This window comes from Mixophyes fleayi, chromosome 9, assembly GCF_038048845.1.
Source record: "Mixophyes fleayi isolate aMixFle1 chromosome 9, aMixFle1.hap1, whole genome shotgun sequence".
Taxonomy (NCBI): Eukaryota; Metazoa; Chordata; class Amphibia; order Anura; family Limnodynastidae; genus Mixophyes; species Mixophyes fleayi.
The window spans coordinates 122942396-122958843 of record NC_134410.1 but is presented as its reverse complement, the minus strand read 5'-3'; the positions used below and the strand labels follow the sequence as shown (position 1 = coordinate 122958843).

At 45.8% G+C, this 16448-nt stretch overlaps 2 protein-coding genes across 2 annotated transcripts; one reads left to right on the top strand and one right to left on the bottom strand.

Annotated features, from left to right (window-relative positions):
- Positions 1-7: 7 nt before the first annotated feature.
- Positions 8-2794, bottom strand: SSNA1 (SS nuclear autoantigen 1). The gene is made up of 3 exons (XM_075185470.1): positions 2693-2794; positions 1420-1619; positions 8-155 (listed from the first exon to the last, which is right to left on the bottom strand). The coding sequence occupies exons 1-3, from the start codon at positions 2742-2744 to the stop codon at positions 57-59; spliced, it is 351 nt and encodes a 116-aa protein (XP_075041571.1). The 5' UTR covers positions 2745-2794; the 3' UTR covers positions 8-56.
- Positions 2795-2895: 101 nt separating this feature from the next.
- ANAPC2 (anaphase promoting complex subunit 2) lies at positions 2896-16063 on the top strand. Its single transcript, XM_075185468.1, has 13 exons — positions 2896-3150; positions 4942-5564; positions 7066-7198; positions 8047-8230; positions 8783-8902; positions 9257-9374; positions 10582-10757; positions 12042-12183; positions 12633-12708; positions 13014-13217; positions 13629-13758; positions 14418-14653; positions 15126-16063. The coding sequence occupies exons 1-13, from the start codon at positions 2911-2913 to the stop codon at positions 15336-15338; spliced, it is 2595 nt and encodes an 864-aa protein (XP_075041569.1). The 5' UTR covers positions 2896-2910; the 3' UTR covers positions 15339-16063.
- Positions 16064-16448: the final 385 nt, after the last annotated feature.

The following is a 16448-nucleotide window of genomic DNA, read 5'->3' as shown; positions in this document are numbered from 1 at the left end:
CCTAAACTTTACAAAATGAGTTCCAGAGTTTGGTGTATAAGTCAGTAGTCTGTCCGTTATGTGTTGGGGACGTTCCCTCGTACATCTGTGGCCTTCCCCAGATTACCAGCTTCTCTCTTCAGTACGTTAAGCAGGGTCTGTGAGCTCTCCAGAATCTGCAATACAGAAAAAGCATTGAAGCAAAAAAAAAAAAAAAAAAAAAAGACGGGACACAAAACCGCCTGCGAGAATAAATTATTATTATTTCACCACATAAACTTGTCCCACCAGCCACCATCTTGAAGTTCACCGGTCACCTCTACAGAGGCAGCCATTTTGTATTTGCAGCCTACAGATTCACTAGGAATTGCCAGACTGCAGCTACATAACAGCTGACTGATCCTAGGTAGCGGATAGGTGGCATTTTAACGCATAATGGCCAAGCTCACAAAAAGTGTCTATTGTGTGGGGCGACTATTCCGCTTTACACATTGTGAGGGTCTACTGGACGTTGTCCGCGTTTGTTTTATTTGCCTATTTCAGTGTCATTTTTAACTTTTATTTTGCTTGTTCCCAACTGCAAACCAAAAACTAGATATAAGAACTGTTAATTTTCTGCTTAGCGAGGTCAATCTTATTCCAGCTTTAGGAGCAATATCTAATGCTATGACATCACTGAGAATTCAGCCAATCAAGTCACTGAGACCTAGTGATGTCGCCAAGCAGCTTTGTGCCTCGACGAGGTCACTAGTCCATAGTCTGCTGCTAGGCAGATAGTTCATTTATTGAGTAATAAATCAGTAATAAAAGCTAATATTGGCCAAAAAATTAATGGATTTGTTTTATTATGTGATCCCAGAAACACTTTTTCTTAGAGCTTCTGGGAATCCTGGTAAGTTTTCTGGCTTTGTATCTTGTCAAAATGCAGCCTTGGAGGTGGGGAAGGAGGAGAAAATGACATCACAGCACCATGGGCAATGATTGTGGCATAAAAAAAAAATACATATACCATGATGCATTGTAGTATCCGTCTCCCTCCTGTGACATCACCAATCTGCCTACAGCACAGCTGGAGCCGCTACCAGTTTACAAAGAGCTGCCAGCCGCAGGCATGGTACTAAACAGGTCTAGCAGTGGAAGGTGGCCAGCCAGACAAGGCTGCACAGCCCTGTTATCCACAGCAACCTATACAGGATTACACCTCTGGGTCCCTTCTAAACCGAATCTCACAGGTACCAAGTTGCATGTATGTTATATGTAGCACACAAATACTGGGCAGCTTTATTTTTACAGTGTAATTTAGAGTTGCAATAGGACACACCCCCTCGCAACTCTAAATATGTCTGCATGTTTAACATAGGACCCCCCCCGCCAGTGCCATGGTGCAAAATTGCTCCTAAATTGTAAGACACTGCCCCCCCACACCCCGTCCAGTTCTACCTTCATGTACGCGGCCTGCGTTTCTGCAATGGTTTTATCAAACTCGTTCCTGGAGGCCATTTTCCTGGCCAGGCTCTCGTTAACCCTGGACAGCTTCTCCGTCAGGATGCGGATGTCGTTCTGCAGCTTATTCTTCTCCTCCTCGTCCTGCTGGATCTGGTGATTCAATTCGTCTCTCTTGCTGCAAAGATCTTCTATACCTAGTGCGGCCCAGAGAGCAAGAGAGAGAACACGGTTATAAGAACACCAGGGATGGAGGGGTAGATTGTATAAACCATGAGACACGGCAACCAAGTGTGGAGTCCTCACTGACACAACGGGAGCAGCCATCTTGTTAGATGAGGCAGCATAAGGGTGAGGGGGACAGTACAGGTTTAAGGAGAGACTGGTACAGAAAAAGTAGAATACAGATTGTGTACGATGTATTAGTGGGACAGTGAAGTATACAGTGGAAGTAGGAGGTGGAGACTAGCATCCAACCCATGGTTATAGTATATGAGCAGTGGGATGATGGGATCCTCATTCTAGTCTTAGGGGAAGTAAGACAGATCCACGTCCTACACGGGGCTACACATATATGAGCAATGATAGTGCTAAAGGATAATGGGAGACACAGTCCAGGGTGAACCGGTACACAGTAACTGTCCCGGGTTGTCAGGGACGATGGGGGTCACGGTGACTGTCTCGGGTTGTCAGGGAAGATGGGGGTCACGGTGACTGTCCCGGGTTGCCAGGGTAGGGGGGGGGGAGTTATGGTGACTCTCCCGGGTTGTCGGGGGTAGGAGGGGTCACGGTGGCACTCCCGGGTTGTCGGAGACGATGAGGTCAAGGTGACAATCCTAGGTTGTCGGGGACAATGGGGGTCACGATGACAATCCCGGGTTGTCGGGGGGGGTCACATTGACAATCGCGGGTTGTCGGGGGGTTACAATGACTGTCCCAGGTTGCCATGGAAGGGGGGCTCATGGTGACTCTCCCGGGTTGTCGGGGATGATAGGAGTCGCAGTGACTCTCCCGGGTTGTCGGGGATGATGGGGTTCACGTTGACACTCCAAGGTTGCCAGGGAAGGGGGGGGGGGGGGGGTTACGGTGACTCTCCCGGGTTGTCGGAGATGATGGGAGTAGCGGTGACTCCTAAGGGTTGTCGGAGATGATGGGAGTAGCAGTGACTCCTAAGGGTTGTCGGGGATGATGGGAGTCGCAGTGATTGTACCGGGTTGTCGGGGATGATGGGAGTCGCAGTGACTGTCCCGGGTCACCTATAGATCCTCACATTTAACCAGCTCGTTGTTGTAGGTCTGCAGGGCCGCCCCCTGCTGGCTCATGGTCCCCGCTGTTCTGCGCCCAGTAACCGCTTAAACCGCCACCTCCTGCCACCCTTATATACTACAACGTGACGTGTCCCCCTCCTGGCCACGCCCCCTCTTCACTCAGCAGCCTATAAGAAGGCGGGGCCCGCGCCCGCTGACCTATCCCAGCGGCGGAGGGAGGATGTTCGGTGACGTCACGCGGAGCAGGCTGGCCATCCTGGCTGCCATGGAGACGGCGGGCAGCCCGGCGCTACGTCATCAGCAGCGCGACGCGGTGACTCATCCGTGTGCGACCCGGCGCTCGGTGACAGGCGGCGGGAGGCGGCGGTGCAGCGACATGACGCAGTCCGGCCTGGAGGAGCTGTCCGCGGCCTGGAGCACCCTGAGCATCGGCCTGGTCCCCGCCTCGGCGCTCGGCCTGGTCAGTGGAGCTGAGGGTGCTCTGTGGGGGTGCTGGGACTTGTAGTTCTACATCGGGTGGGTGGTGACCGGCTGCCTGACCCACCTGCATACAGCACTGACAGCCTGTACCTCTCCTATCCTCCTGGAGTATAACAGCCCCTCAGGGGAGATGTAATTATCTCACACACCAGGTTGGATCCAACTGATGGACATAACCCCAAATATAATACAGTCATAGCCCCAAAATAGTTCACTGTGGTCATTTAAAACCAAAAAGTCCACAAATACACAACCAGAGGTGGGGGAGATCTTCCACCAGCTGACTCCTATGTGGACAGATAATCTGCTGCTAAATGGGTACAAAAATTAAAATGTATATTTATCACACACACACATACTATCTAGATGTCCTAGTACTCCCCTGTAGTGTTCTCCCCAGTAAATGTTGTCAGGTGGGTGGAGGCCGTTGCAGTAATCATCATCATCATTACCATTTATTTATATAGCACCACTGATTCCGCAGCGCTGTACAGAGAACTCACTCACATCAGTCCCTGCCCGATTGGAGCTTACGGTCTAAATTCCCTAATATACACACACACAGACTAGGGTCAATTTTAATAGCAGCCAATTTTAATACCAGTATGTTTTTGGAGTGTGGGAGGAAACCGGAGCACCCAGAGGAAACCCACGCAGACACGGGGAGAACATACAAACTCCACACAGATGAGGCCATGGTCGGGAATCGAACTCGTGACCCCAGCCCTGTGAGGCAGAAGTGCTAACCACCGAGCCACTGGCCAATATTGGAAGCTGTTGGAGGTTATTGCCCACACCTGCCAGGACTGGTCAGACTGGTGGTCAGGGGTCTGACACACACACTGCTGGCTGTAGTGCTCACATAGTGACTGTTCTAGTAGGAGACACAATGGTTTATTCTATTATAATAGGACTCCCAAGAGCCCGGTGGAGCATCCAGGAAATAGGTGCTGGGGAGAACACTGAGCAGTCTGTGACTTTATTAAAACTCAAACCTCTTCATTCAAATCAGCCTGTCCTCCCCAATGAGGAACTATGAAACCTAAGACGATGGAGAAAACTAGTTCTCACTCTCATAACCAAATTACCAATACTGTGAATCATTAAACGTAACTACACACCCCTGGGTGAGAAATACAGCTAATATATAAAAGCTGCACCTCCTCTCTATAGTGTTACTAACATAAGAAAAATAAATATATAGTACTCTATGCGTGTAAATATGTTTCAGTGTGCAGAATTGGATAGAATACCACTTACCTGATGAGACTTACTGTGAAATTAATTGAGCCAGATTGTCAGTTTACAGAGGACACTCCTATTTATAGAGGAAGCAAGGTTTCAGCATTTCTTACTAGACACACGATGGCGGTCTGGCCGCTGGGTGTAGTGTAAACTGAATTACATTCCTACCAGTAGGTGTGAATTGGAGAACGCTAGTTTCCTGTGACACTTTAAAATGGACTGTATTTAAAATCCCTGTTCTAAGTCTCATTGGTCTATAATAGATGCTATAGATTTCCTGAACTTGGATAAGCATTTTGTGGGCTCTAATGACTGATGAAAGCAGACAGGATAGTTCTTCCTGTCCCTCTGCCATAATTTCTGTCTGTCTTCCCCACCTCTGTGGTCTATAAAGTTTAAAAGCTTGTTCGTCTCTTAAGCATCTAAAAGAAATAGCTGAGTAAAAGATAATGAAACCTCATTCTGTACATTGTTCTGTTCTAGATCTAATATAAAGAACTTTGTGTGTTTTTCTAATCCCATACAGGCTGCTCCTAGATCTGCTTCTGTGGAGTCTATCAGGGAAAGTGATCTTAAAGCAGCCTTCGAAGTGTTACATGGCTATAACCTGCACTCCGTCTTGGAGGAATGGTTCACAGAGGTTTTGCAGATGGACTTGCAGAGAAACATTGCCCCCGAGTTCTGGAATGGCATCAATCAGCAGGAGAACGCAGTGGAAGAGCAGCAATGCATCTTGCTGTTACTGGAAACATTCAGTCTCCTTATGTCCCGCCTGGACCCTTACTTAAAAAGCCTTGACCTCTTGGGGAGATGGGCAGACATGGGCCTGTTGCCCGGTTCAGACTCCCAGACCTTACAGGATAAAGTGTTCACCATGTTTAAAGCCATCCTCTTCTTCTCCACTTCTAAGACGTTCCAGAACATGATCCAGCAGTTCTACAGCCGGACGTTTAAGATCTACATGAAGCAGAAGAAGAGGGGGGACGATAGCGTCAGCGACTGTGACAGCAGCATGAATGAAAACGAGCGCGAGAGTGACGCGGAGGACAGAGATGGAGATGAATCTGAGTGCGCCGGATGTGACAGTAGTAAGGATCAGTGCTGGTGTCACACTGCCATGGAGCAATTTCAGCAGCTCAACGGCATTTTGTAAGTGCCTTGTTGTAAAGGCTGATATTTATATACACTCTAAACAGAAGTTTAAAAAAAATCAACTAGGATCATATTACATGGAAGGTTATAGTGTCACCATGAAGTAAAGGAATTTTCCACTCAATTAAAAATGTGTATTCCTTAATAAGATGGCATGAAAGCTTTAACTCCCCTTCTCATTTATATGTATCGGCGGCTCTGCAGAACTGGCTCACTGTTTTGCAGAGAGCACTGACATTTGTTTCAGCAAGGTATCCTATTGGCTGTATGCACTCTTCACGGAGGTGTGTACTACACACGTCCTGTGTGGTGCAGGAAGAGAGGCAGGAGATTGGATTCAATGATGAGTCCTTTAGTGGATCAGAACAAAAGGACATAAAGATGCTCATAAGTGTTTTTTTGCTGTTGCCAGTTGAAGTCCATGCAATGGAGCTCTGCTGAATCCATGTAAACAACATTAAAAGTGCATATGCGCTTCCGATGCTCTGTTAGGTCTCCAGTTATTGAATTGAACGGAGTACTGCTCAACACATCAAAATAGCATGGTCGGCAGGTATATGCAGTTCAAACAACTGGACGTGTGGCTATTGCCAACTTCAGATCTAATGCAAGAGGCACAGACACTTTAAACGGTAACCCTGTCCTATACCTTGACAGAGGTTGTATGATGTTCTAATTGCATTATCTGAGTAGTGATTGCAAGTAGTCTCCCCAATGCTAACTTTAGATAAAGTTAGTTCCTGTAATCTTGTGCTTGGTTTGCATAAAGTCATTACAATGGCATCTTAAAGCAGTAATCCCATGAGAGAAAAAAATTGGGTGTTTTTTAACATCACTGAGATTCTATATGAAGAATGTTTATCTTTACCATTTCCCTTGTTTTGCCTCTTCAGGCTGCTGTTAAGGATTTATAGTTCTGTACAGTGTCATGTGACTACCCTGGCAACCACAGTCACATGGCACATGATGTAGTGAGCAGAGAGGCTTTGGAACGGCCCTCTAGACTCTGCACTGTGGCATCCTCCCCCTCTGCCTCCACATGACATACTGAGTCTGTGAGCCTGTGTCTGGTGCAGACTGGCCCGTGTCTGTCTGGCAGTTATACCTGTCTGTTCCCCCAGAAAGATTTTGAAAAGGAGATAATGATTTGTAGAAGAAGAGCTAAGAAAAAAACGACAATCAGAACCATGCTTAACTTACATGGCATTGCTGGTTTAAATTCGTTCATGGTAGTTTAGTGATGTATGAACTAGTATTTTTATGAAGCGACACCGACCCTATGTCTATAATGTTTGGGTTGCAGTCTGTGTTCTGGGGTATAGAATGACAGACAAGGTAAAGAGGAAGCAGACACAATTATTGAAATTTGGTCCTATAATTTACAGAAAAATTATTAATCTATGTCCAGTGTGTACTGTCTCCTGTCCTCAGCACAGCTCCGCAAATACATATGTTGAATTTGGTCCCCTGACTGAATGGAGTTTATCTGGTCTTCCAGCCACCGGCTGAATCTGCTGGAGAGGATCTGCTCCGATGCCGTCACCACCATCCTGCACAAGATGATTGAGCAGAGAATGGAGAAGAGATGTCGGGGAGATTACGAGAGATCGTTCCTCAATGAGTTCCAGGAGGTAATGGGGGGAAAATTATCCTTAAAGTAGAATATCACAGCCAGACCTTGGGCTAGATTTACTAAGCTGCGGGTTTGAAAAAGTGGAGATGTTGCCTATAGCAACCAATCGGATTCTAGCTGTCATTTTGTAGAATGTACTAAATAAATGATAACTAGAATCTGATTGGTTGCTATAGGCAACATCCCCACTTTTTCAAACCCGCAGTTTAGTAAATCTAGCCCTTTGTGTTGTGTACAAACACATTCGGGAATGTACCAGAGTGTGTATTCCCTTCTGGGCCGTGCGCCATGGAGCGTTCGGTAGAAAAGGTCCAAGAGAAGCCTCTTTTGCCAGATTTTAAAAGGTGGAGGCTGCCTCTGCAGGAGAGAACTCCTGGTGGTCACTTCTCCCTCCTTAATGGGCCGCAATAATTCCTTTCCTCCAACTCCCGTATCATTTACTGGAGAAGGAGAAAAGGGGTACGATGGGGTGTGGCTTATCAGGAAAAGGGGTGTGGTTTATCGGAAAAGGGATGGTGATGTCACTTCAAATGATTTGATTGGATTAGGGGCATGACGTAAATAGTCCAAACATTCCAACTGGGAATGTTAACAAGTGTCCACTAGATGCTGTTAAGCAGAACTTGTTTGTACAACATGAATGGATCTTTTATGATAAATGACTATTTAGAATCCACAAATTTCAACATATTTGTTTTTCATTGTAAATAGCTCCATAGCTGAATCTCTGCTTTAAAAGCATCGCCAGGAATGTAGATGTAGATGTTATATGGACCTTGAAAATTTAGGTGAATAGAACCCAAAAATCCTTGAGGAAATAATAATCCTGTTTGGGTTTTTTTGCAGTGGATCGAGACGGTGATTGGTTGGCTCAGTAAGGTGTTTCGGCCGGACGGGGCTCCCCCATCTTCGCACCCGTCCTCGGCCGAGTCTAGCAGCACGCTAAAGCGATGGCGCTGCCATGTCCAACGCTTCTTTTACCGCCTGTACGCCAGCATGCGCATTGACGAACTTTTCTGCATCATCCGAGGTGAATGACGAGGTTGTCAGGGTTTAGTACGTGACATATTAGATAGACAGTAAATAAAGTGTATAAATGCTGCTTATTTTTTTTACAGTATCCTTTTTTTGTTTGTATAAAGAGGGTGCAAATAAAGAGAAAAAACAACTTCCAAATAATGCATTTATGTATAGTTACCCTGGCTATATGGGGAGGGGGAAGAAGGGCGCTACTTAGGGTGGACGAACCCTTTTTAAATTGAATGTAGCGTGTGAAAAGTGTAAAACTGGAAACTTCAGTGTTAACAGCGACACCTGTAGGACAGTAGGAAGTACTCCACTTAGCTACAGAATTTTGTCCGTCTTGAGTGATGAATCCATTTTGCAATTAAAACTGTTTTGTTTTTCCTTCTATACTACACGTTTCTATCTCCCTGATATTTTATATATCTCTCCATTTTTTTAAACTGAAAATTTGTTGGCTGTGTCTTTATAATCCTACAATATAAAAAGTCACCCTGCGTGTATTCGTGGAGTGTGTAACCTGTGTTTGTGCTGAATTTAATGATATTTCTGTGTTTAGATTTCCCCGACTCCAAGCCGGCCATCGAGGATTTAAAGTTCTGTCTGGAACGGACCAATCAGAGGCAGCAGCTGCTCTCCTGCCTCAAAACTGCCCTGGAGACCAGATTGCTGCACCCAGGTGCGAGCTGAAGGCTTCATATTGGACAACTTTAAATGTTGCCAGTGAAGTTATTTAGTTGTGTTTATATATCTTCTGTTTGAAAAGACAATACCTGATTTATTTATTTACATTAAATAGGATTAACCTGGTAACAGTAGATTGGTAAATGTGTAAGAATATTAGTAATATCACTCCAGATAAGTATTTGGAAGACTGAAAGGCGTTAATGGCCTTATCTATATTTCCCGCTACGTGCACTATCCCTATGTCTTAGTTCCTGCTATTGGGGGACGTCTGATATTGCCCCCCCCCCCTCTGCTGTCAGTGTGTGTCTAGACCACAGATTGTAACAAAGGTCTCTCTCTCGTACAGGGGTGAACACATCGGACATCATCACTTTGTACATTTCTGCCATTAAAGCCTTGAGAGAGCTGGATCCGTCAATGGTGATCCTGGAGGTGGCCTGTGAGCCCATCAGGAAGTATCTGAGGTAAGAGATCCGTAGACAGTGACCTCCTAGCACAAGTCTATCTCCTCTCCATGCTCTAAACTAGTCACTGCCGCCGTGTGTCACATAGTACCGTGGAGAACGTTTCTAGGCCGTACTTGGGTGGGATCACTGCTAAAAATAAAACAAAACATCCACACCTATGGGCACCACAAAATGAAAATAATATAGAAATCTATAAGATATTCACGATGTTGAATTAGAAAAAATTATCTCCGTATGTCCATAAACTCTCTAGTTTCTTTAGAAGATATTCATCAGGATGATCTTATTCGATGTTCAAATTTCGAAACATGTAAAGAAAAGGAAAAACAAAGAATCCCATAGTGCATTATCCTTCACTTATTTTATTGTGTAACATTCTTATAAAGCAGAAGTTTAAAATATGACACATACATCACAAATAAATTGGCCGCCTATCGTATAAAGCCAGTAATCTGTGCATGTAATAAAGGTCTTTAGGATCTGAATCAGCTTGGAGGAAAAATCCTTTGCAAGATGAAGATGGTGCAGCCAAAGTGACCAGTTCGCGTCCCCACCAACGCGTTTCGACCCACCTGGGGTCTTTATTAAGGCATACAAACAAACTTAATCTGGTCTCATAGTCTTATAGTATATACAGGACCAGACAACAAATTAAAAACAATATCTGCGATCAAATCTCAACATCTCTTTCACATCCATACATATATAAAACTTATGCACACATAACATTACATTTTTAAAACACTTCATATACATAAAATAAAATAAGTTATTATCTAGTAATGGTTGTCTGTCATGTGATCTTCATTGATCAAAAACGGATATAAATATGTAATCTCTTGAAATAAAAATGCTTCTATTATAATAGTGTAGTTTCCCAGGTCCTACCTTCGATCCTCAAACCACGGGACTCCATAAATTACTAATAACTGTCAAGGTCCTTATTAGATATCGTAACTTACTGTCCGATCATGTGACTGGGAATCACCTGATAAGTCACATGCCCGGACTTTAAACAAATCAAATCCTCGTCCATCACTGATAGGATGGGCTGACAGCGATGCTGTCATTGTCCTGTCCGGACGTAGGGTTAAGGTGTCTAAGAAACTTTTCCCGAGTTCTACGTGTCCCCACAGTAGTATAAACTTGTCCTCAGAGGACCTTCCATGTGTCCATATATCCATGTCCTATATCTGTCTACCAGGACCCGGGAGGACACCGTGCGGAGAATTGTAGCTGGCTTGACTGGTGATGCTGAGGGGGATCTGGCCAATGAACTCTCCAAGGCGGACCCTGTGGTCCTAGAGAACGGACAGGAGAGTGACGACGATGTGTCTGAGCCAGAAGACTGGACGCCAGACCCTGTGGACGCTGACCCCGGTATGTCCTGTCTAGTTGATGTAGGCTCCTAGAAGTTCTGTCTATTGTACACGCTGATGCATGGACTGCACCGGTCATATACAATAGTTTATTTGGGTTTATTGAAAGTGTTCATAAAATATCTGATTTAGGCTAACCATACACTGGCTGATTTGGGCGCCCAGTCCGGCCATCGTTTGCCCGGACCGCTTGCGTTCGGCCGTATGTACGTAAATGTTTGAAAGATTTTGGTGTTTAGGCATCTGGATCTGACAGAGCCAATGATGACCACATTCGTGATAAGATGCCCCCCACCTCTGTCCCAATCACTTTGTGGATCGGGATTGGTCATCTTTGTGACCATGTACCCGACTAATTTAAGACTAGCTGCATAATTGGCATCGAGTCACTGTGTCTATGGGCATCTTTATTCTTTTAACACAAGTTTGGTTCATTTATAAGACTGGGTTTTCTCAAAAGCAACTTAAATCTGCTCTGTTACCTAATAAATGGATATAGTTCAATTGCATTCTCCCCACTATATCCTAGTCTGTATCAGAAACCAATTCTACACCGCCATAACAATGCACAATAACTGTGTATGCAAAAATAAACTTCTCCTAATCTTTATAATTGTATACACTGCTCATAATGGTTGGTAGATCTTAGACAGTGTAAGTATTTGTTTCATTGCAAACTTTTATGTCCCCAGCACTAAGGTACGAGGAGTACAGGACACACGGCTGTCCCGGAAATAAAATGAGTTGGTTAAAGCAGCGATGGGCACGAAGCTGCCCTCGCTGCGGCCCCCGCTCGTTCCTGATTTATTGTCGGATCTGTTTGTTACAGCTTGTAACACTTGTATAAAGTGTCTGCTGATGTTATTACAGATAGACGTCTCCTTTTCTTGATTAAACATATTTTATCTTATTGCTGAGATTATGGGTAATGTCTGAAGGTTAGAGGGCAGGTTTGCAGTCACTGAGTTAAAGGGTCAGATCACACGTAGAAAATCGTAGAGGTTTGAACACCCGAGATATTAACAAAACCCTTATACCCGCACACACTAGGGCATGGATACTGGCACAGCTGGGTTGTCGGAGCCAGAGTGAAACATGTTCTATAGGACTGGTCTTAGCAGCTCCCTACAGGTGAAGGTTATGTCGTATGACGCAAGCGTTTTCATTGGCGCCCGTGATCCGTCACGCTGTCCTTGCCTACACCCATATGTACAAGCTCTTTAACGCTCTTTGACGCATCTGGTAGTGGAAATTTCCCTTATAACGTCTGTTCCCCAATTTCCAGGTAAAAGTGGTTCCAAACGTCGTTCCTCAGACATCATCAGCCTCCTGGTCAGCATTTACGGCAGCAAAGAGCTGTTCATCAACGAGTACCGGACCCTGCTGGCTGACAGACTCCTCCACCAGTTCAGCTACTGCTCGGAAAGGTAGTCGTTGTATTTATGTAGCCCCCCCCCCCTGGTGTAGGTGACCTGTCCAGACCTCCGTCACCTTACATGTAATCAGAGATAACGACTGTCCTACGAGTGTAGGAATTGGATAAATGACTGCGCTCATCTGCTGCGGTCAATCGCACCATAAGGGGTTTGTAAGGGAACTGTAGACTCAAATGTATTTTAATTGTGCCTATAGTGCAGGGACGGGGTATCTGGTAGATGTAGATTGTATAGTGATAGTCATATCCCTTTTCGGATGTTTGACCTGCTCACAATGGGATCTCCCCGCCACAAAGCCATGTCCCCAAGTCGTTGTTTTAGATTATCTCACTGTGCAGTTTTATTTTGATATTTCCCCTAATGTGCTAATCAGGACTGAATGGCGTTGCGCAGTTTCTAAATCTTCTCGCTGAGTTATTAATGGGATGTTGTCTTCCTAGAGAGATCCGTAACGTGGAGCTGCTGAAGCTGAGGTTTGGAGAGGCTCAGATGCATTACTGCGAGGTCATGCTGAAGGTATAAGACCAAGGGTTCTGTGGGAGACGGGTACATGGGATAATGTGTAAAGAGCAAGTCGGCTCCTCTATGAGCGTTATACAGAGATCTACGTATTGCTGAGCTAGATCACATGCCTGCTATAGACCAACAGGATATCTGGCCTATTCCTGTTCTGAACAGCTAGTAAGTTTAATGTTTTATATTGGGTATATGTAGACTCTTTCCAGTGAGGCTCTTGGTGCAGCTAGTTAGGTCTGAGCCATGTGTCGCACTGTGCGTGTCCTTAGATTGCGCTGTTTTACCCGGATGCCTTTATGTGACAGGACATGGCGGATTCTCGAAGGATCAACTCCAACATCCGCGACGAGGAGGAGAAGCTCCCGGAGGAAGAGAGGCCTCCCTTTAACCTGGTGGCGGTGATCCTCTCCAGCGAGTTTTGGCCGGCGCTGAAGGAGGAGAAACTGGAGCTGCCGGAGCAGATAAAAGAGACGATGGAGATGTACACCGCCAAATACGAGAAGCTCAAGGTATGGAAACGGGGTCTGATTAGCAAAGGTGACTTGCGTCACGTGACTCCAATCTGTCGCCGCCGAATTATGGAAAATAGTCTGCTTGGTTTATAAATGGTGGTGCATTTGCGGGTTTTTTTTCAGTACAAAATTTATACAATTATATACATTGTATATAATTATTTTGCTCATTAGTATTTTTTTGTGTGTGGAGTACAGTACCTTACGCTACCTGAAGATGTCACTGTTGTACTTGCTGTCTATAGAAACTATTTGGCTAAAGACTGCTTATCACCATATACAAGGGTGAGAAACAGTGACACCTACAGGCTATGAAATGTTTAGCTGGGTAACTTATGAAGAGAGATCTACATACATGGACCTGTTTACCGTACAGTCCCCTCATGAACCCTGCTCGTCTCTCCTCAGGCCATGCGCACACTGAACTGGAAGCACCACCTGGGGTTGGTGACCTTGGAGGTGGAGCTGGCTGACCGCACGCTGTCCTTCTCCGTGTCCCCTGTACACGCTGCCATCATTTTAAACTTCCAGAACAAGAGTAAGAATCCAGACTTGGGTTATTTCATGCAGCGCAAAGTGCCTTCAGCTGTGTCCTAGGGAATTACCCTGCGTTCAGCCTTCACAAGGAGCCTCAGTGATATCTCTCGTTCCCAGTGAATTGACAGACTGCATATCTGTCCAAAAACAGGTTGTAGTTGACAGGTGCCAATGTAAATGTTTGTGAGTTGGGGTTCCTCTATGCAGCTTCAGGGATTGGACAAGCTTACTGTACAAGGTGCAGTAGAAAGATTAATGCAATCCAAAAACTTAGCATGATCGAACGTACCCCTCCGGAGCTCCCGGGAGCTGATAACGTGCATAGTGTGTTAGTGCCATAATTGCACTGATGTGAATGTAAGTTTGTGAATACATACACCCAGAAATAAAGTGTATTTAGCACCACCCAGCCCCTACAATAAACTGACTCCTACTTGTCTAAAATCTCAGGCACTTTCCCTATCTCGTATAGTTTAATAATCCCTAGCTATGCTTATGTAAAGGTGGATTCAATGTTGGCCTATTTCCCCGGCTGGAGAAGCAGATTGGTTTAAGGAACCTGTAATGCTGGGAGTGTGAGACCAGACCCTCCATCAGCACCAGACCAGGAGTAACCGCTGGATCTCTCCCACCCCTCCCCCCCCCCCCCCCCCCATTTAGGTACCTGGACCCTGGAAGAACTCAGCGAGGTGCTGAAGGTACCCGTCGCCTCCCTCCGGAGGAAAATGACCCTCTGGCTGCAGCAGGGCGTCCTCCGAGAGGACCCTCCCGGGACCTTCACGGTGATCGAGGAGGAGCAGAAAGACCAGGCCGAGAAGGTGGTCCTAATAGACAGCGACGAAGAAGGCGATTCTGCCATGGCGTCCCAGGCCGATCAGAAGGAGGAGGAGATGCAGGTAGAGAGATCGTTCCCTTTGGTTATGTGAGTCCATGAAAATGGTGTGGCACTACAAGTCCCAGCCTGCCTTGCCAGAGCTGGCTTGGCTTGCTGGGACTTGTGGATCCATAGGTAGTGCCGCCCATTGCCTACTTCTTATTTCGGGGGAGGGAAATTTGACATTTAAAGCTGTTCCAGCTGCCATCTTCTATTTGGTCGCCTTGGTCATGTGATTGTGTCATCTGTTCACGCAAATGACATGATCAGCGAGGGCTGACCGTGCGCTCCTCCGGTAGGAGGTGGCAAAAGCGTTTCTCCTGCCCCGCGTCTGCCTACCTCCTGCCCCCCTAGAATGAGTAACCACTGGCTGCTCGGCGCAGAAGTGGGTGAGATTCATTTGCATGTTTAAATATAGGTCCTTTACTTCACGACTATGGCAGGAAATTGTGGAGCATAGAACGTGGAATTAATTGTCTTCTCCCTCTCTCCAGCTCTTCTGGACTTACATCCAGGCCATGCTGACTAACCTGGAGAGCCTGCCGCTGGAGCGGATCCACAGCATGCTGAAAATGTTCGTGATGACCGGCCCCGTGGTGACGGAGATCGATATTCAGGAACTACAGGGCTTCCTGCAGAAGAAAGTCAGCGACCTGCAGCTGGCGTACTCCGGAGGGGTGTACAGATTGCCTAAAAACTCTAGCTAATATCGCTGGACCCCTAAGACTGATCTACCTGATAAACCTCCCAGATGTGCGGATCTGTGGGATAAATACTGACACATGATGGCGCTGGAAAGGTCCTACAGCTGGGCTGTCCCCGTTCCGCATAGAGCGGTACCCAGAGTGACCACCGGTTCTGGATTGTCCATGAGATTCCATCTGGTGGTTGAAGGATTACATGTCGGACTCCGCACAGTATTTCTCTGACTACTTCACATCCAAAGAGTCTTTTATAATCTGTGCAAACTTCATCTCACAGGTCCCTCATTTTTTTTTTTTCTCTGAAAAATTAAGCAGGGGCCTAAATAATAACAAGGAACTAAAGGCAGAGAGAAGTCTGCAGAGTGCCTGTCTGGGAGAATTTGGGATTTGTTAGTATTTAGTACTAAAATAAAAATGTTACTGTGAAGACGGTCACCTGCTCCTGTCACTGTATTTCCATTTAAATCAAGAAAATGGCTGTAGTAAAACAATACCTCCTACAGGGTCTATAGAGGTTCCTGGCTTCACACAGGGCCTGAACCAACATTGCTCAGTTAGGGTAGCTAAACAAGTCCCCCAAAAACTTTTGTGCAACATTTTGCTTAACAAAATCCAACCCTTCAACAAAATTTTATTCTGTGACTTTTTTAACGTTTTTAAAGACGCCTACAAGGTGTCCTATAGATGTTGGGTCTGTCTGGGTCATAATAAAGTTTGTATATAAAGTTTTCTGTTTCTCAGAAAGAAAAATCTTGTCCGTCACCTGCTTGTTTTCAGATTAAGCGCAGCTATGGGTCTGAGCCTCTACCACGCCATACACTGTCGTTTCGATGGAGTAATTCTGCCTCAACCTACTACACACATTAGGATTAGAGAAGATCTCTTCGGAACGCTGAACTTCTGGCTAAACTCTCCATGGGGTGAGAGTCTCCATATTCTCTATTCCGATGTCATGTGATACATTGGTGTTACAGTAAGGGTCAGCTATGGTGTGAGCTCTGAGAGGGAGGACAGAGCGGTGATGCCAGTCAGCGAGAGGTGTCAGCTCTGGGGGCAAGGGAGGTGCAAAAACTGACTTGTGCAGCTCAAAAACTGCAGAAGATTTAATAAAAA

Bases quoted from the DNA above. Each gene is read 5' to 3' on its own strand.
- SSNA1 (XM_075185470.1), bottom strand. From the start codon at position 2,744: ATGAGCCAGCAGGGGGCGGCCCTGCAGACCTACAACAACGAGCTGGTT. The intron at 1,620-2,692 runs GTGAGGATCTAT...GGGCCGCACTAG, and splicing joins CAACAACGAGCTGGTTAAAT to GTATAGAAGATCTTTGCAGC. The intron at 156-1,419 runs GTAGAACTGGAC...TCTGTATTGCAG, and splicing joins CGCAGGCCGCGTACATGAAG to ATTCTGGAGAGCTCACAGAC.
- ANAPC2 (XM_075185468.1), top strand. From the start codon at position 2,911: ATGTTCGGTGACGTCACGCGGAGCAGGCTGGCCATCCTGGCTGCCATG. The intron at 9,375-10,581 runs GTAAGAGATCCG...TCTGTCTACCAG, and splicing joins CCCATCAGGAAGTATCTGAG to GACCCGGGAGGACACCGTGC. The intron at 14,654-15,125 runs GTAGAGAGATCG...CCCTCTCTCCAG, and splicing joins AGAAGGAGGAGGAGATGCAG to CTCTTCTGGACTTACATCCA.